General features: G+C 57.2%; 1 protein-coding gene across 4 annotated transcripts in view; it reads right to left on the bottom strand.

The window, feature by feature from the left end:
- POLR3E (RNA polymerase III subunit E) overlaps positions 1-20319 on the bottom strand; it is a 38085-nt gene that overhangs the window by 8092 nt on the left and 9674 nt on the right. Inside the window, exons 1-13 of one of the 4 annotated variants that reach the window (XM_032327512.1) lie at positions 18769-19050; positions 16364-16436; positions 14803-14853; positions 12492-12569; positions 11631-11746; positions 11264-11346; positions 7426-7533; positions 7050-7099; positions 5199-5318; positions 4148-4233; positions 3749-3793; positions 3568-3659; positions 2476-2596 (exon numbers count right to left, since the gene is read on the bottom strand). In XM_032327512.1, coding sequence (XP_032183403.1) covers positions 2476-2596; positions 3568-3659; positions 3749-3793; positions 4148-4233; positions 5199-5318; positions 7050-7099; positions 7426-7533; positions 11264-11346; positions 11631-11746; positions 12492-12569; positions 14803-14853; positions 16364-16399 — 986 coding nt within the window. In that variant the 5' untranslated portion in view covers positions 16400-16436; positions 18769-19050. Of the gene's footprint in view, positions 1-2475; positions 2597-3567; positions 3660-3748; positions 3794-4147; positions 4234-5198; positions 5319-7049; positions 7100-7425; positions 7534-11263; positions 11347-11630; positions 11747-12491; positions 12570-14802; positions 14854-16363; positions 16437-18768; positions 19051-20319 lie in introns of those variants that run through there. The other 3 variants (XM_032327511.1, XM_032327510.1, XM_032327513.1) reach the window with 3 other exon arrangements.

The following is a 20319-nucleotide window of genomic DNA, read 5'->3' as shown; positions in this document are numbered from 1 at the left end:
TCAGCCCCTCTGCCGCCTGCCGCCCCCCACCCCCAGCTCCAAGCGCTGGCCCAGCCCCTGCCTCTCCAACATGGGCTGGGACAACTGCCCCCGGGGCTACCCTTTCAACCGTGGAGCCTGGCTCTAGGCACACATGTAGAAAAGAAAGAGTTCTTCCTTCCAGCCTTTCCGCGCACACACTGGCCCAGCCCAGGCCAGGGCAATCAGAGAGGGCAAGGGCTCAGAAACAGGCCTGGCACTCTGGGAGGAGAGCGAGCCCCACGCGCAAGGCAGGTGTGAGGCCTAGGGAGACTGACTGGGAAGCAGGACACAAGGTCTTCACCACGTGCCCAAAAGGACAGGCAGGCGGTGTGAGTGGGAGCAAGCCGGGTCAGTGGCTGGGACCTGGAGGGACCCCGAGGCACGAGTGGGGCTGAAGCCTCTGGAGCGAATGGGACAGGGAGTGCAGCTCAGAGACCTTGAGGGCCCAAGGGCAAATGACCAGGTTGCTGAGGCTTACAGGTATAGCCTTGACCGAGTTCAGCCACAGGCCCTGTCATACACCCCACCCCACCCCCAACCACGCTGTGCCCGAGGAGCCCCCGCTCTCCGGCGCCGCTCCTGCGGGGGCTCTCTCCTCCCTGGCAACCGGCTAATAGTCTTCCTTCCAGGTCGAGCTGTGTCCGCTCCCTTCCGAGGAACACGCTACGGGGACAGGAACCGCCACTGCTGCACGGACGGAAGGGAGGCCTAGGAAGGGACTGAACGGGCGGCGGATGTGGTGCGCGCCCCGGGTCTCTGCACTCGGGGAGCTCCTCTGTAACGGTGCCCCTGTCCGCCCCACACATCTGAGGACGGGGACAGCGCGAGAATGACAGCAGAGCACGCCATGGAGACAGATTTAGTGAACGATGTGTGAATTCTGCATCTCCTCAAGGAACACACAGTAGGACCAACAAGCAAGCAGCACCACCCCCAGGCCGCGGCGTGGCAGTGAGGGCTCGTGGCAGGACCTGACAGACAGGTCGCAGGGACAGACCCCAGGCTGAAAGGGCAGAAGTACCAGGGCCACACGCAGTGCTGGGCAAAGAGCTCAAACCCCATCTCGGTGGCTGCTTTGCTGCCAGAGGTTTGGCCAGTCTCTGCATCTCAGGGTCAGTGTCGTCGGGAGTGATGGGATGCCCCCCCCCCGGCTCTCGCTCATTCGTAGCATAAATATACCCAGGTGGTCCCATTGAACAAGTGACGCACCATCCAAAGGCCTTCCACAACGGAACACTTAACGTGGCTGGAGAGGACAGCCGCGACCTACGGACAGACCCTGGCCATGTTTCCCAGTGCAGGGGCGCCACCAGGTGGCAGCAACGTGAATAGCCTTTGCAAGCACTTGGCCAACTAACCGAAATGGAGTTTCCGCAATGAAGTACTCGAGAATTTTGAAAAATTCCTATTTTGACAGATTGTTCACCTTACACACTTTCTAAAAAGTGAGGCTTTATTAGCGTATTTTATGTTACACTATTTCAAATTAACATAATATAGATACATGCATATTCAGCCACACTTAGAAGCCGGGGTCTGAGACGTGCCAGGCATTACACTGAGTGCCAGGGACAGGAGGGAGGGTCCACACAGAAGTCCCTCCCCACCTCGCAAGTGACAGTCTGGTGGAGGAATCACAGGAGAGAAACTCCGGAAAGGCATCAAGCCACATGCTCCGAACCCCACAACACGCGTGAAAGGAAACTCGTGCTCAGACCCATCTTAATGAACTGTGGAAAGCCACAAGAGAAAATCTCAAAAAGAGTCAGAGGGGACCAAGGGTAAAGAGAGTAGACTCGTCACTATAAACAACGGGAATGAGAATGCAATGAAATCATGTCAGCGAGTGGAAGGAAAACAATCAACCTCGAATTCTACACTCAGGAAAAATAACCTTTAACAACAAAGGAATAGACGTCTCTGACCATACGAAACCCAAGGGAGCTCCTCCCCTGCAGACCTTCGTTAAAGGAAACAGCCTAGCGGTTTTTGGCAGAAGGAAATTATCCCAGATAGAAACTCGGGCACAGAGGCTCATGATGAGCAAAATAAACAGAATGTTGACTGGATAGGATACTGTTCTGTGGGTTGTAAGATACAATTAAAAACTATATAAATACAATGGCATGTGAGTTGGGAGGAAGAGAAATAACATTCTAAGGTCTCTGAATTGTCCTGGGTGAGGGTAAAACACAGCAACTCGAATCCAACACGATCAGTTATGAATGCACCACTGCACCCTGAAATCTACAGGGTGCTCCCTACAGGAACCCAGAAAGGATAATTTCCAAATTGGCAGGGAGAAATGGAATAATAAAACAAGAATCCAGTAGCATGTAAGAATGGATATAAAATGCAGGACAAACAAGACAGCACTAAGGTAGACTTAAACCCAAAACATCAGTCATCACGTTGAATTTCAATGGGTCAGATACTCCCACACAGAGAACTTACCTCTTCACAACCCAGTTTCCTTGGACTAACATCGCCACCTTCTGGATGCCACGCAGAACAGCCACAGAGTCGATGGAGGGGCCGAGGAGGCTCATCAAGTTGGCAAAAGGCATGACCTTCACTGAGGACGCAGGAGACATGAGACAAGGGAAGAGAGCCTGGGCACGCCCCCCACCCCCAAGTCTATGCAGCCTCAGGCTCCCATAGGGCCCCCCCCCTCAGCGTGGGACAAACGCTGGTGACACAGGTAATAAGCGCTGACTCCACTGGCTTCTCCTGCAGGTATCCCGCGCTCACAGAATCCTGGAGCGAACACCCCAAGGGCTGCTCCGTAAGACTATTACAGGATGCCCGGCTGGCTAGTTGGTATAGTAGACCAACTGCTGGAATAGACTCTAGATCTCAGGGTCATGAGTTCAAGCCCGACATTAAGTGTCAAGCCTACTCAGGGTGGGGGAAAAAAAAAAAGGTAAAATCATTACTACTGGGGCCCAGAAAGGGCCTGGAGTAGGCCCCATGTCCTCTGCAGCAAGGCCAGTGGCCTGGCACCCTGGCGGCCCCAGGGGGAGCTGGGCTCTCCCTTCTGCTCAGGCTCCTGAAGACCCTAAAAGTGGTAGCTCCGGAGGGGAGCCCAGGCCCGGGACTCAGCGCTGAGACTCAGGGCTCATGTCTGCCCTACAGGTTCCGGCTTTCCGAGTCCTCTGAGAAAGGAGACCCATCCCTGCTGTGTGCAGGGGCGCCACAAAGTCATGCGAGCAAATGTATGGAGCTCATGTTCACATCCAAGACTCTGTGTAAGCCGTTAAGCTACAGGTCAGCCCTCTGGAGCTCTCCTAGTTCCTTAGACGCAGCGGGGTCAGCCGCCTGCCCAGGCTCACCCAGCAGGGGAGTGCTAGGTGGGGGGGTAGAGCAGGAGCCCAAGCCCAGCTGAGGGAGCCGCCGCACTGCTGCGGTGCGATCCTTCCAGACGAGGGCCCAGCTGTAAAGCAGGAGCCTCTGGCCTTGCCTCTCAGTCCTCAGTCCGTCCCACACTCCGTTCCTCCAGGAGGTGGTAGGCCTAGGGCCCCCTGGGAGACGCGGGTGTCCACCCACCATTCTTCATCAGGATCTTGATCTGGTCAGCCAGGGGCAAGGTGCGCAGCTGGGCCATGGACAGGACGTTGCTGGGGGCCACGGGTTTGTCTCTGTTGAAAACAGAGACGGTGGGTTAGAGGAGGGGGTGAGAGGGGAGATTTGGGGTGGGGAGGGTGGTGTCCAGCCCGGCTCTACTCACTTCTCCTCCTCCGGGCTGGGGGGCATCAGCATCATGAGGTATTCACTGCAGGGGAGAGGGCAGGGTCAGCGGCTCCGGGCTCCGTCCCTGTCCCACTCCCGCCCGCCAATCCAGGCTGCACCTAGGCTGAAGCCTCCCCAGGGGAGGGCTGGGGGCTGAGACCCACGCCCACCCTCCCCTAGCGTCCCCCAAACCTGCGGAGAGCGGACGACCGTCTCTTCCCACCCCCACCCCCCACTGGCCCTCTCCAGAGGAGGACGGGCCCCCTCCCATGTCCATCTCCCTTGCTTCAGAAGGGACCACGTCCCCAGGAAGGCCCCACACCAAAGGGACCCTACTGGGGCCAGTGGTAGGCTCAGGAGCCCACAGGACTAAACACCCTGGCCCGGCTGGTCCCACCTGGGTGACTTGACGAGCTCTGTGTTCTCGACCCCGCTGGAACCCTGGCACAGCAGGTACTGGCGCTCGTGCTCAGAGCGGCTGTCCTGTTGGGGAAGCAGCAGGGGGGGAGGACCCTCGGCCACCACCCTGGGGCCTGCGCCACCCCTCCGAGCCCCCCTCCCGTTTTCACCCCTGCATCACCCTCCACTCCAGCTGCCCACTGCCCTGCCCCAAGGCCAGCCACACAACCACATCTAACCACCAGAGCATGGCATCCAAGCCTCTGTGAGGTGCCCTTAACCGTTTCCAGCCCCAGCACCCATGTCTTAGGTGCCCTGCCTGGGACACAGGGCCAGTAACCACCAACAGTAAGAGGATCAGCTAACAGTCACTCAGCACCTACTACGGGCCTGGCTCTGGTCTAATGGCTGCGTATGTACATCAAATTCTCTCGTTAGGTAATTTGCATAAAGTCACACACCAGGAAAGAGCAGAATTTCTGGAAGTCTGACTCTAAGGCTCTGTCCAAATGGACCTCTTTCAGGAAAGTTCCAGAGAAATCAGGAGTTGCTCCTCCCCCAGAAAGAAGTCAGGGAGCCCTACGGCATCTTTGACTTCGATTCAATCACTTCCCTTACTCCAATACAGTTTCAAGGTCTGGGTTTTAAACACATGAGATGAAAACCAAGCATCGTCAAAGCGCCCAGCGGTGAAGCTGGCCCACGACAGCCGGCCGGTTCTCCATCGAGGGCCCACATTCAGGACCCACGATGCAAGAGACCTGGGGCCAGCAAGAAGCTCACAGGAGGAGAGCCTGCGGATGCCCACACTGCTGCCCCAGGAAACGGTGGGCTCCTTTCTCGGTCTCCTGCTCCCCGGGGGACACACGCTAAGTAGACCGGCTGGAACAAAAGACAAACTGTCCCCAGGACTTCACCCTCTCTCCTTGGGCTCCCCACCACCAAGTGGCTCTCACTTATTCTGAAACCAGTTCCAGGTGAGACTGGGCTCCTCTCCCAGGATCCTGGCCCAGGGCCAGCGTCAGCCGCCGGCCGGGACCCCAGCTCACCCTCAGGCCGTAGTAGTGCAGATGCACCCACGGCTCCTCAGCGTGCTTCTTCTGCAGGAACTCGTAGGACTGCACGCGGCGCTGGCGGGCCTGCTCCGACTCCGGACGGGAGAACCGCACCTGGGGGGGTGGTCGTGGCCTCAGGCCTGGACCCATCCTGGGCTGCCGGCCCGCGCACGCCAGACTGGAGCGCCCAGCACCACTCCCACCTCCCCTGGTTTCCCAACACACATCTCTTAAATTCAGCTCCAACCGTGTCCCTCTGTCCCTGACTTGCCGACACAGGCCAGGGAGTAGCTTTCTCTTGCTTCTGCCTGCCCGGCACCCAATCCATTTCCACTCCCACTGGTAAGAGCCGCCCCCCACTTTCCTTGGGAAATGCCCAGTTCCCCCTCAGCTCAGGGGAGCAAGTATCCCTCCCCCGGCCCCCACCCCCACACACGTTCCCAGCCACAGGAGTGGGCACGTGACTCAGACCTGGACAATCCGAGCACCAAATCCTCTTAGCCACAGGGGCTGGTTCAGGGTTGGCCAAGCCAATGAGTCCAGTCTGGGACTTTAGTTAGAAGTAATGAGAAAGAAGTTTCTTTTCCCCTGGGGTCTTGGAAGCTGGGAGGATGTGAGCCTGGAGCTGGGACAACTCTGTACCACTGGGGACAGACACCCTGCCTGAGAAAGAGGCCAAAAGAGGAAGGCAGAACCTGGAGATGGGAGGGAGAAACCAGGTCTCGATGACAGAGTCTGAGCACCTGAATCCAGCCATACCTGAAGCTACCCCCTCAACTTTTCAGGAACAGGGGCCAGTACATTCCATTTGGGGCTCATGCCAGGTAGATCCGGGCTTCTGATGCTTAGTGTCCCGACCCAACAGGGCCCTCACACCTCTCTTATCAAGGGGACCCATGCAGGGGCGTTGGAGGATTACAGAACCCTGGGATTCTTTTTTTTTTAAAGTAGGCTCCATGCCGAACATGGGCCTTGAACTCATGACCCGGAGATCAAGAGTTGCATAATCTACTGCCTGAGCCAGCCAGGCGGCACAGAATCCTGGGATTCTACATGGGTCCTTTGAAGTTCATGGGCCTAAGAATGACTTGATGGACGAGTCAGGCTCCTCGCCAACTGAGTCCCCAGGAAGGGAAGGAGGGTGATCATTCAACAGGCCACTGAGAGAACAGGGTGAGCACCCACCACCACACAGCGGTCATATCGGTATCGCCCCATCTTCAAGGACGCGCAAAGGCTCACAACTTAAGCCATGTCTGAATGCCGCCCATGTCACTATTTATGCCTTCTTCCTTAAACACTCATTTTACCCTTTCTGTGCTTACACAGAGGGAACTCTACAGGCCATTAATGGAAGGTCAATATTCTTCTCGCAGTGTATGAAATACAGGAATAAATATTAAAATAGGAATGTTGCATCTGTGCACCACTGAAAAGACAGAATTACATGGTTAAGTAACATGGGATTCTGGCTCCGCTGGGACACAGGCTTCATGGTGCAGACTGGGGGGGTCCCCTGGACTCCCTAGGCCCCCGTTTCCTCCTCCCGCCCAATTCCAGTTCCAGCCACGCCCCAGGGTCCCTGCTCTACAGAAGCCCCGGGCAGCTATCCTGTATTCGGCTGGGGCAGGTCTGGGGCGGGTGGAGACAGGTTAGCCCCCCAGGCTGCCCAGCAGGAAGGCTCAGAAGGATGGGCCCCTGTTTGGGTACCGGTTTCGCCCCCGGAGCCCGGGTTCCGCAGAGCCCCCCCACACCCCATGCGGCCTCCAGACAGCTGAGCTACCGTGCCGGCGCCGCGGCCCCCTCCAGCGGCACCCCCTCTCCTCGGGGCCAGAGTTCACTCACCGTGATCTGCTTCACGTCTTCTTCCGCCTCATCCTGCGAAGAGTCTCCTGCTGCAAGAGAAAGCGGACGCTGCTTGCAGCCTCTGGTGTTGCCCCCAATTCCCCAGGCTTCAGGCAGGGGTATCTGGGAATTCTTCTAGACAGAGGTCAGTGGACAAGTCAGCGCTTTTCAGCTGGCAGCAATTTTGCCCACCAGGGGACACTGGGGAATGCAGGAAGACATCTGGTTGTCCAGCGGCGCAGGAGGCTGCTCCAGCATCCCGTGGGAAGAGCGGGGACGCTGCGAAGCATCCTGGAATCCCTCCCCCTGCAGTTTTTCCCACAGCCAACCCATCCCAAGATGCAGCCAGAATGAAGGCTAGGGGTCCAGGGCTCACCCTCATTGGCCGCCTCCCTCTCCCGGTGCTTGGCGTCCGCCTTATCCAGGTAAGAGAAGCTTGGCCGCAGCTGCAGGATGCCATGGAGAGGCGTCAGGTGCAGCTCACCTGGCAGAGGAAGAAGACCTTGGACTTGACTCTGGGAGCTGGGGCCAAACCACCCAGCTGGGCTCACAGCAGTCACAAAGGGTGCTGTGCTCCCCCAAAGGCCTCTGCCCACCTGCCCCCTCTGCTCTAGCCCCCAGTCCCAGGGCCTTGGGACCACCAGGCCTGCGGCCCTTCCCAACCCCACCTGGCCCAGTAAGCACACAGTTGCAGCAGAGTATGAACACAGACTCTTCTGCTCCAAGACAGTTCGTTTTTGGTTTGGTTTTTTTTACGATTTTATTTATTTGACAGAGAGATCACAAGTAGGCAGAGAGGCAGGCAGAGAGAGAGAGAGGGGGGAAACAGGCTCCCTGATGAGCGGAGATCCTGAAGCGGGGCTGGATCCCAGGACCCTGGGATCATGACCTGAGCTGAAGGCAGAGGCTTAACCCACTGAGCCACCCAGGCCACCCTCCAAGCCAGTTCTTTAAGCCGGCCTGCACTCCCTCCCCCATGAGCATCAAAGGCCCTTATGACCCTGGTCACCACCCTCCCCCCCCAGTGGCTTGCTCTGGCACACGGCAATTTCTCCACTCTGAACATGGCCTGCTCTTCCCCGCCAGGCCACTCAAGGACATCCTCAATGCCCACCGTCCTCTCCCCACAGACTGCCTCTCGTCCTCATCCTCCAGCTTGGCTTGTCAAAACCCCATCCAGGAGCGCTTGGGTGGCTCAGGGGGTTAAGCCTCTGCCTTCGGCTCGGGTCATGATCCCAGGGTCCTGGGATCGAGCCCCGCATCGGGCTCTCTGCTCAGCGGGGAGCCTGCTTCCTCCTCTCTCTCTGCCTGCCTCTCTGCCTACTTGTGATTTCTGTCTGTCAAATAAATGAATAAAATCTTAAAAAAAAAAAAAAACACACACACACAAAACAACCATCCAACCTGCTCAGAAGTCTGCTAGCACAAATGTGGCTCCCTACAGCCTGGCCAGCTAGGGGAGCATCTACACGGTCCTAGACGCAGCCAGGACTTTTCCTTGTGAATGAGACCCAAGCACTGGCAGGCAGCGCGAAGACCATCAATTTCTCTCAAGTCAATGTGGGCTTGAAAGAGAAGAAATGACACACTAAGGCTCAGGTAAGGGGCTCTCCGGACTCCAGAGGGAGCGGAATGCTCGCAGTCAGGAGTACAGAAGCAAATGGTCCTACAAATACCTTATGATTTCACTCGTATGTGGAATTTAAGAAACAAAAGAACGGGGTGGGGGGCAGGGGGGGAGAAGTGCGCGCACACACACACACACGCACACACACGCGCACACACACACACACACACACAGAACAGATTTGGGGCTCCTGGCTGGCTCAGCTGGTAGAACACGAGACTCTCAATCTCTAGGTTAGGAGTCTGAGCCCAAGCTGGGTGGGCATGGAGCCTACTTAAAAAACAAAACAAAAACACAGAAACACAGGACCCACAGACTGGTCACTCAGCAAACACATTGATGGCAACCACAGGGAAGATGGTGGGGGGCACAGGGGAATGAGGTGACAGGGACTCAGGGTACACTGTCGTGAGGACCAGAGTCGGGTACAGAATCACCGAACCACTCTACTGCACACCTGACACTAACAGAACACAGTTCGTTAATAGAATTTACAAAATTAAAACGGAATCTTCTTACCACCTTACATGCGAGAATAATTTTCAGAAATGTTAAAAATTTTGGTATAAAATACTATAAATACCAGAAAAAACTTTAGGGGCGCCTGGACAGCTCAGTGGTTAAGCGTCTGCCTCGGGCTCAGGTCATGATCCCAGGGTCCTGGGATGGAGCCCCGCATGCAGCCCCCTGCTAGCAGGGAGTCCGCGTCTCTCTCTGCCCCTCCTCCTGCTTGTGTTCACTCGCTCTCTCTCAAATAAAATTTAAAAAAAAAAATTTTTTTTTTAGAAGAACCTTTGTATGAACCTAAGATGGGAGAAAGAATCCTAAAAAAACAACAAGAGACTCAGAAGAAAAAGGACAGGACAGGTACGTCTGGCTACACGGCACAAGTGCTGGAGACGGACGGGGGTGACAACCGCACAGCAACACAGATGCCCTCAATGTTACTGAACTGCGCACCGAACACTGGTTACAATGGGGGTGCCTGGGTGGAGCAGTCAGTCAGACGTCCGACCAGGTTTCGGTTCGGGTCATGATCTCAGGGTCGTGAGATCAGGCCCCGCAATCGGCCCCTGCGCTCAGCAGAGTCAGTTTATGAGTCTCTTCTTCCTCGGCCTACTCCCTGCCCCTAATCCCTAACCCCCAGAAGCACGTTTTTTCTAAATCTTTCCCAAAAATGGTTAAAATGGTAAATTTCATGTTATGTACACTTTACCATAATAAAAATTAATAAAAAGAAACGAACAGCCCAGGTGCAAGGCTTGAGACATGGGTTCAAAAAAGAAGGCTACAGTTATTTGGTGCTACTTTGAGCCCAATCTAGTTGTTTCCTTAGTGTTCAAATTAGTTTCACTTACTGCTTTCTGAATTCTAAATACTTACTTTTCAGTGGCTCTACTGAGCTACAATTCACATGCCATACAGAACTCCCCATTTAAAGCACACTGGTCAGTGTATTTTACTGTATTCCTGAGTTGTACATCCAGCACCACAATCAATTTAAGCACATTTTCAGAGGAACCTGCAGCGCTCAGTCCGTTCAGCGTCCAACTCCTGATTTCAGCTAAGGTCATGATCGCAGAGGAGTGCGACTGTGAAGCCTGCTTGGGATCCTCTCTCTACTCTGCCCCTCCCCCACTCCCCACGGAGAACATCTTCATCTCCCCAGAAAGAAACCGCAAACCATCCTCATTCACGCCCCATCCCACACTGCTCTCAGCCACAGGCAACTACTACCTGCTTTCTGTCTCTCCATCCGCCTCCCTGGGACACCTCCTGACCTGGGCGGCTAGGACACGCGGCCTCCCGCGAGCAGCTGCTCTCACTGCGCATCACGTTCCCAGGCTCATGCGCACCGGGGGACGGTCAGCACCTCACTCCTGACGCAGCCAAACACCATGCAACAGCACGGCCTAGCACCTCGCCATCCAGGCGTCCGCTCGCAGACTTAGGGACTGTCCCTACCTTGTCACTACTATGAATGATGCTGCTACGAACATCCGCGTACAAGTTTTGTGTCGGTGGACGTTTCGCTTCTCTTGGGTAGAGGCTGTCTAAGAGTAAAATTGCTCATGCGGAAATATCTTGTATTTTTTTTCCTTTTTGAGAGGGACGGAGAGACAGCGTGAGTGAGTGAGTAAGGGGAGGGGCAGAGGGAGAGAGAGAATCCCAAGCAGACGCCCTGTTGAGCGTGGAGACTGGCACAGGGCTCCAGTCTAGCACCCTGAGATCACGACCTGAGCAGAAATCAAGAGTCGGAGGCTCCACCAGAAGCCCCGCAAGTACCTTGTGTTTAAAACAAAATTCTCAAACCGGTCTCAAAAGTCATGCTGTATGTCTGTGTCCCAGGAGGACAGTGACCTTGGAAGCACTGCCTCTATCGGGTCAGGCAGCATCAAAAGCCAGAAGTCCTTAGAGGTGGCCTCTTCCAGCCCCATGACAGTGTCATTTCTATAATCTGCCTGGCCCCTATGGGCATCCAGCATTCGGGGAGCAGCAGGCTGGGTTCCCCCCACCCCCTATCCCGCTTCCCTCCCAGAAAGCGGCCTCCCAGAGCCACGGCAGCCCGGCTGCCCAGCGCGGGTACCTTGCCTGTAGAGTGCGGCAGCGTATCGGGCTGTGTTACTGGTGCTCTGGGAGGAGCAGAACGTCTGCTTGTCCATCAGCTTCCTGGGAGCACAGGGAGGACAGACTTCAGGGGGAGGAAGCTCCAGGCCCAGGGCATGGCAGGCACAGCCTCCTCCACCCCAGACACCTCCTGAATTCAACGTCCAGGAACAGAGATCAAGGCCCCAAGTTAGCACGTGTGAGCCTCAGGAGGGAGGCTGGGGAAGAGAAAACCCAAGGCCTGGTTTGTGGCCGAAGGACAGGACAAGTCCCCACTTCCATCACGGGGCCTCTCGAGAAGAAAAACATTTGCCAAAAAGCCAGGAGGCTGGGCGCAAGGGACTCACGAGGAGTAAGTGCTGTTCTCATCTGCACAGGCGCCGTCCACGTTGAGCGCAATCTGCTCCCCTTTGCTGCGGCAATAGTTGGGGTTCAGGGTGTCGATGGCCATCTCAAGCTCTACCTGCAGGCATCAAGCACCCCCACCAGCTATGAGGAACTCAAGGACACACCCAACCCGGCCACAGCCATGTCCCGACCCCAGTCCCTGCCAATCCCAGCCCTGCCCAGGCGCAGGCCAGGCACCCATGCCTCCCTAAGGGACCCCAGGGTTCAGTCTGCATCAAAGGTCACAAAGCCTAATTCCAACAGAAAGGCCACAGAGCCTTTTTTTTGGGGGGGGGGGTCACAGAGTTCTCTTTGTCTTCCCATTCTACCCTCCAAAATCTAAATTAGGGACCAACATTTAAAACTCAAGAGATTTTTCTCATAAAAATTCTCATTTCCAAGTTCTCTTGAAAAGTCAGTGCAAGTGGCAACGGGGGGCCGGCGCTGCAGCCACCCTGGACAAGACACGTGTCCAGAGCTCCCGGCCCGTCACCCCATCCCTTCGAGGCACTTCGAGCTTACCAGAGCTGCTACATGGCAGCCCGTGCCTTACCCCTGTGAACACGAGCCCCCCGTTCCCAGTCTCTAACTCATACCCGGCCGTGCTCTCCCCCGGCCTCTCTGGAGCTGCCTACCCCCTTTCTTTCTGGGAACTTTCCTTCCTCAGCTTTCCAGGCTCAAGTGACTGTTCTCTTCCCAACCCTCCAAGTGCTCTTTCTCTGGGCTTCTAGTCCCCAGAGGGCCTGTCTCCCGCCTCACCGGCACCAGCCCCCACCGGTGTCACCCTCCCCTCGTCCCCCTCCGTCAGAGGGCAGACCCACCTTCTGCTGCTTGGGCTTGATCTTGGCTGAAAGGTGTGGAATGTCATCGTAGGTCATCGAGGCTGGACGCACAGGGTACTGGGGAGGGGAAAGGAGCCGTCAGTCCACCCTGCCCAGGCCGGCCCAGCCCAGAGCTGGGCTCCCAAGCTCTAGCCAAGAGTCGACACCAAGCAGAGACCTCTTGGTCTCCACCCGTGTCCCCTTCATATCGGCTCAATCCAGCTTCCTTCCAAAAGGCAATTTTCGAAGGCCTCTGACCTCCAAGGAACAGCCCTAAGCATCAGGAACCCAAACCGGCCCCTCTCTGGTAATCCACAGAGCGCTGCCGGGCAGGCAAGAGGGAGGAGGCGGCGGGGGACATCCCGCCAAGGGCAGGGGACACGAGGCCACGGGCAGCACAGACGGAAGACCCGAGCAGTGCCGTGCTGCTGGCGGAGGACGGGGTGTGAAGACGTTGGTCCACTCTCTCTCCGCCGCCGTGTACACTTTTCCATAACAAAAAGCTGCCGCTGACCCACTCAGCCCCATCTGGGCCCCAACGTCACCATGCCAAAAGTCGTTTTTATGTCACACTTAAATATACTGCTCTGAAGTCACTTGTTTGTTCTGAACATGCTGGGGACATCTTCCCACAACAGCCCTCACAGAGGCACCTTCCCTTTCTCTGGCGCCGGACGGACACTAGCGGACGGATGAGTCACGGTTCGGACCCGCCCTCGAGAAGCTGTGCCCAGCGGAGCCCGTACCCCAACACGCTCCGGAAGGAGCCTGCTGGAGGCGTGGCAGCGCATACAGTGAACCCTCTGTGTGGGGGCCCTTTGGCTCTGCTACGTTCCAGCCCAAGGCAAAGGTGACTTCCTAAAAGCTTGCTCAGACAGCAACTCCTCCTTGCTTCCTGGGCCAAGCTTATAGCAGCGGTAGGAAGAACAGTCTGGAGCCCCACTGGTCTGGCCTGAGCCCTCGCGGCTCTGCCACCTCCTGATCTCAGGCTGGGATGGGGGCGGGAAAGGGCAAGGTCCTGGAATCAGGCCTGGGTTCTGGTCCCAACTCTGCCTCTTGCAATGTATGGGCCGGGGCCAGCTCCTCACCACCGCCAGCGTGAACGTCCTCACCTCACTGGGCTGCTGGGGGCGGAGAACGAGGCAAAGAGAGCGGACACTGCCACACGGTCTGGGCCACCGCGAACACACACGGGGTCAGCTCCCTGCCAGCTCCCCGCCATTTGCAGGCAGCCAAGGACTCCAGTTCGGAAGGCCTGAAGGACAGGCTCCCAGCCCCAGAGCCTGTAAAGGGAGACCCTGGGGCAGGGGCAGCCGGGCCTCTCTTCCCAGCTCGCATTTTGAGCAGCCCCACTGCTGCCCCGTCCTGGGCGGCGTGTGCAGCGGCTGGCCCCCTGCGCCTCACCTTCTCATACGCAACATGGAGACAAAACACTTCAAACCATAACCCTCTTGTTGGAAATGCAAACAGTCTGCCTGTTCCTTTAAACAAGAAACAATGTTTCCTTCGGATCTAGCAATTCCACTCCTAGGGATGTGCCCAAGACAAACACCACCACCTGTCCACAGAGAAAACTTGCGAGAGATGCTCGCTGCAGCACTGTTCGTAACAGCCCCAGCCGGGAACCGACCCAGCCAGCCACCAGGCTGTGGGTAAACTCATCGTCCGCAAAAAGGAGCGCGGTACCAACACGTGCTAGAACGTGAGTGAGCCTTTGAGACCATGCCACTAAGTAAGAGAAGCCACCTATGCTACGATTCCGTGTACATGAAATGCCCAGGATGGGCCGATCACAGCGCGAGAGAACAGGTTAACAGCTGCCGTGGGATGCAGGCAGGAATGAGGGACACGGGACAGAACTGTCCTAAAACAGACTGTAGAGCTGAGCTCTGGGCTGGGCTGGGCTCTGAGCACTTTGCACAGATTCATCCAACCTGCACGGTGACACCTCAGCGTGGGTAGTGTAACTGCCACCATTTTGCAAATGAACAAACAGACACAGAGAGCTTAAGGACATTGCCCGGGACTCACAGCTAAGTCACGATGGCACTGGGCCTCAACGCCCCTGCCGCTCTCCAGAGCCTGAACCACGACACTGTTCTGCCTCACGGCGGCCTTGGATTCCCTGTCTTCGGTATCAGAAACTACTGACCTGCCTGCCCACAGAAGCCAAAAGAACACCCCCCCACCCCCGCCACCCACTCCTCATTCTGGCGTCCAGAACCCTAAGCGAAGCTGAGGTTTCCCGGTACCCCCGACTCCCCACGCCCACGCCTTAGGAGGCCCCTTCACCCTCTGGTCTCACCATTACCTGAAACAGATAGAGCTTCTCTGCCAGACTTTTGGCCAAGTACACATCGATCTGGAAAAAAGGGAAGAAGATTTAAATAGGAGACAGGTGCCTGGCCGGAGTGGCCCTGCCCCTGCTCCCTGGATGTTAGGGCTCATGGCTCCTAGAGGCAGTGTGGGGGAGAAGGCTCAGCCACCATTAGAAACAGAGGGAACCGAGGCTCCAGCCTCCCGCTCTACAGCTAGAGTTCCTGGCCCCGCTAGGTCTGCTGCAACCCAATAAAAATGGGCTTTCCGGGATGCCTGGGTGGCTCAGTTGGTTGGGCGACTGCCTTCAGCTTGGATCATGATCCTGAATTCCCGGGATCGAGTCCCGCATCGGGCTCCCAGCTCCACGGGGAGTCTGCTTCTCTCTCTGACCTTCTCCTCGCTCATGCTCTCTCTCACTGTCTCTCTCTCAAATAAATAAATAAAATAAAATAAAATTTAAAAAATGGGCTTTCCACTGGGGCTGCTCAGATCACGATGCATCCTAGAGCCAGAGCAAATGCTTTTCTGATGAGGCCGGGGCAGGGGAGAGCTTACGCACTTGCTGCACTTCCTCCCCGTGCCCTCCGCCACCTCCCCTGGACTGACCTGTCACCCACCTCAAGGTGGTCTGTAAGCCCATCTGAGAATGATCCGGCCCAGCTCCTCCTTCTCAGTACTAACCACCCCTGCCCCACCGTGCAGCAGTTTCCCTCCCTGCTTCCTGGCTCTTCGGTGTTAACCATGTTCTCTCCCACCACCAGGCCTTAAGCAGCAGTGAAGGGCATCAGCGCAGGCGAAGCCTGTGTGAAGGGCATTCTAGGTGGAGGGAGCAGCCTGTGCAAAGGCCCAGAGGCTCTAGGATGTGTCTAGATCTGGGCTGACTCTGGAACCTACCTCCCCACCATCTGCATCTTGGGTCTCCTTCTTTGTCAGATCCTAAGTTTCCTGAGGGCAGGACACTGCCTTGCTCACGGCTGTCATAGCCCCCAGCACATAGTGGATCCAGCGAACAACTGCTGAATGACTTCTGGGTAGGCCCAGGAAGAAGGGGGAGTTGTTGAACCTATTCATTCATTCAACAAATCATCACTGGGTATCTACTGAGTGGCAGGCACTGAACCTGACTTTGTGGACACCGTGGTCAAAGAAGAAAATCCCTCCCTCATGAAGCTTACATTCTAGGGAAAGGAGATTCTGTCTAGGGGACGGGGAGTGCTGTGACCAAGCACAGGGTGTAGCCAAGGGGGGCTGGGGAGGGCCAGGGAGGGTGTTCACGAGGCGGGTTGGGGGCCAGGGGTGGGATCAGGGAATCCTCTTTGACAAGGAAATGCTGGATCAGAGAACGGGAGGAAGCGAAAGGCTCAGCTAGGCAGTTATCTGGAGGAAGAGGGTTCCAGACAGAGGGAACAGACTGAGTTAGGGGTCCCTAGAATGCCAGCTGATGCCCGGCCAGCGTGAGGACGGACGGAAGGGCCCCAGCCCCGCTTCCTGCAGCGCTGCACCCGGGCACTGCTCCCTGGTAGCCCCGGCAGAGCGCGGGCAACAGCAGTTACCTCCTGTACGACTGGGTCATCCTCTTCATTGGCCATACTAGGGGGGACCAGCCGCACGATCCTCGGACTCAATCTGCAAGGGAGAGGAAGAGGCCTGAACGTCAGTCAGCCGTCCCGCCAACACCCCTGGGTGTCTCTGCTGCCACAGGCCTGCTCTGAGAGGGAGGAGCCTGAGACAAACAGGCACTGACCTCCTTTCTACAGCCTTCCTGGAATCAACAAGAGACGACCCATTCTATACCCCAGTGGCCAGAACCAAACAGGAAGGTGAAACCACCAAGGCAGCACCAGGCGGCTACACCCACGGGAAAGAATAAATGACCAGCTTTAAGGTCTCTTTGACCACTCAGAGGAAAGAGGTCACTGTCAGGCAGCGGAGGGAGGCTGGCTGGTCCACAGCTGTGATGCAAGCACTCGAGCACTAACCGCGGGCCACGGGGAACCAGTAGGGGAGTCTGGCGTCCAGCAGGAAGAGCAGGCAGTCCCAAGGCTTTCCAGGGGGCTCGGTCTCTGGTATTTGACTTTCGAGCAGACTTCAAGCCCACCCCCACAAGAGGATTCTGTTTGGTGTGTGTGACACAAAATGACCTTCTTCACAGACTTTAACGTATTCAACACACCAACCCTGCAAGGTGGCCCGACTGCCCCCATTTTCTAAGGGGGCACTGGACCTCGGGGATGCCGTGCACACGCGAGCCAGAGCCGCAGGGCACGCAGACGACGCCCTGCGCTTCAAAGCCAGGCCAGCCAGGCTATCTGACTTCGGGTAACAGCCAGCAGCCGGGGAGCTCCAAGGGATGGGAAGGGCCTTCTGCCGGGAAGGAGGAGGGGGCACCTGGGCTGGAGCCTGAAGGAGAGAAGGATCTGGACAAGCCACGACACCGGACGGTAAGGGATCCCAGGGGACTGGCCACACATCAAGCACCTGCAGCGGAGAAGGCTGCAGGTCTCCCCAGCAGAGGGAAGTCATTCCACGGGACTGACTCTTCCTAGTCCCGAAGGGAGGGGCTGGTTACTCAGCCCCTTCGGAAGCCCAGCAGCCCCCAGGGCCCTAGTTCTGGGTTAGAACATCATGATTTTTGTTTTATCTACTTAACATCTGAGTTATTCAATATTTAAAAGGGTGCAATACCTTCACCATAGGTGGGATTCAAGGTCATCTAAGCCCTCCGCCTGAGCTGTATGACCCGAAATCCGTTCGTGCGTTCCAGATCCACGTTCCCAACTCAGGCTGCTCCGTCCCAATGCCAGCCTCATCCCCGAGCCCCTGCTCCCCTCACCGCACGCAACTCCTGTCAGGCCCACCCTGAAGGTAGTCTGGGGTCCGGCCACCCCACGGCAGCCTCCCCCGTCCAGCCAGCTCCACTGCCTGCCTGCGTGACAGCGACACCCTGAATGATCTCCCTGCCCCACTTGCAACCTTACGATCTTCACCCAACCCCACAGCCAGCACCAGTGATGGCTCTGAAAACCCCATCAGCGCTCGCCACGCCTCTGCCTTCAAGGGCCTCCCGTCCCCCTCAGGACAGACGCTGGAGTCTTTCTGGCCGACCGGCTGCTGCCTCCGCCCCTTCACCGCTCAGACCTCACCTCCCACAGGCCCTCCCTGCCTCTCCCCCCACCTCGGGCCTTGGTCACCACTGTACCCCCGGAGCCTCCGGGCCGCTGCCCTCCCCTCTTCCAGGTTTTGGCCACACGTCCCCTCCTCGCCGAGACCCGCCCGTCTAACCTACCCCAAACTGCGACACCGCCTACAGTTCCCTCCCCTGCTCTGGGCTTCCCCAAAGCACGATCACCACAGGACAGTGAACACCTCCGTTACTATTCTGTCCCCAGCCCCGCTGCCACTGCTGCCACTCCACTGTAAGTCACGCGGAGACGGAGATGCTGGTGTGTTCTGCCCCGGCTATTCCCGCGAGCCCGCAGCAGACGCTCCACACATACCCGCTGTCTGAGGAAATGAACCACGGAAAGGCTATTTAGCAGGAGCTACCGAAGACTTTTGAGTGAGGAAGATGGGGAGGAAGCAAGAAGGCAAACCCGAGGGACGCCGAGTGCCCCAGCAGTTACAGCCTGGCGACAGGAGGAGCATCAGGAGGCCCAGCCGGACAGTCCGAGGCGCGCGCTCCTGCCAGAAAGAGGCGGACGGACGGCAGAGCCCCAGGCCTTTCCGCACCCGCTCTGGCCGCCAAGGCTCCCGGGTGCACCGGGAGCCCAGGCTCTGGGCACGGCCCTCTGCAGGCTGGCGATCTTCCACGAGTCCGGGAACAGGTCATGTGTACAAAGAGCTGTGGCCTGGGAGGGTCCCCGGACGCGATCATTCCCGAGAAACTGGCTCTCTCAGCTGTTACTGGGCTCTCTGACCTCTGGCCCGGCCACCCAGGAACTCGAGGAGGAAGAGGTGCCTGGAGCTGGGGCTCCTCCTCCACGGTGCAGACTAGGGCGATGGGGGGCTCTCACTTCCCCTCACCCTCCCGACCAACATCATCCAACTCAGAGGCTTCCCAAGTTTTCCGCCCAAGACCTACAGCAAGAAATCCACTGCACGGAGGAGGCGCAAGATGGCGAGGAGTAAGCGACCGAAATGCCATCAGGCCCCGGGAGTTCAGCCAGATAGTTCTCAAACCACTCCCAACACCTACAAACTCAACAGGAGACAGAAGAGCAGCAACTGTAGGAAAAGAAAGTCAACCACGTTCCGGAGGTCGGACTTGTGGGAACGGGGAGTCCCACGTGAGGAGAAGACAGCCGCGGGGGGCGGCGCGGCAGCGATCAGGACTTGTAGGTACAAGTCGGCTGCGCTCCAGAGGCGAAGCGGGCGGTGCAGCCCTCCCGGGGGCAGTGGTCTCAGGTCCCACAGGGCCACAGACCGACCCGGGCTGTCTGGCTTTGGCAGAGCTGCCAGCTGTGGGGGCGGGGAAGCCAGACGCAGAGATGGGGCCGAGGAGCGCGCTCTCGGCTTGGGGTTGCGTTAAACTGTGATCCAAGGCACAGCCGGACCACTGCTCTTCAAGCAGGGACCCCACAAGCGGCCGGTCCGGGAGACTCGCTTCTTCCTCCTCCGGGAGGAGCGGGGCAGGAGCACCCTGCAGGAATCGGCTGGATCTGGAGACTCCAAACAGGGCCGGGCGCCAGAGACAGAAACGCGGGGTCACAGGCCAAGTGAGCCTGGAGCAAGGTGGGAGACCAGGGACAGGGGAGGGACTGACCCCTTTTCTCTGAGCGCGCCCTGAGGAGCGGGGCCCGGAGTTCTAGGCAACCCCGGGCAGAGACTGGGAGGCCGCCGTCTTCACTCCCTACCTCAGAGCTCGACGGACAGCGGTCGGGGAACAACTGCTCCCAAGAGCGAACACGGCAGATTACACAGCCCGGCCGGCCAAGGGCGGTACAACACCGCCTCGGGCAAAGACAGGAGAGAATCACTGCAACAGGGCCCTCCCCGAGAAGATCGGCGAGAACATCCAGCCAGGGGGCGCCTGGGGGGCTCAGTGGGTTAAGCCTCTGCCTTTGGCTCAGGTCATGATCTCAGGGTCCTGGGACTGAGCCCTGCACTGGGCTCTATGCCCGGTGGGAAGCCTGCTCCCCACCCCCCCCAACCTGCCTCTCTGCCTACTTGTATCTCTGTCAAATAAATAAATAAAATCTTAAAAAAAAAAAACTTTAAAATTAAAAAAAATTTTTTTCTTATTCTATTTTTAAAAATTTTTCCACTTTCCTATTTTAATATATTTTAAACTATTTTATCTTTTAAATTCTCATTATTATAGTCATATTTTATACTGTAATTGTATTTAACCCTTTTTTTTTTAAGATTTTATTTATCTATTTGACAGACAGAGATCACAAGTAGGCAGAGAGGCAGGCAGGGGGTGGGGGAAGCAGGCTCCCTGCGGAGCAGAGAGCCCGATGTGGGGCTCGATTCCATGACCTCGGGATCATGACCCGAGCAGAAGGCA

Source organism: Mustela erminea, chromosome 20 (assembly GCF_009829155.1).
Source record: "Mustela erminea isolate mMusErm1 chromosome 20, mMusErm1.Pri, whole genome shotgun sequence".
Classification (NCBI taxonomy): Eukaryota; Metazoa; Chordata; class Mammalia; order Carnivora; family Mustelidae; genus Mustela; species Mustela erminea.
This window is presented reverse-complemented; position numbering and strand designations above follow the sequence as displayed.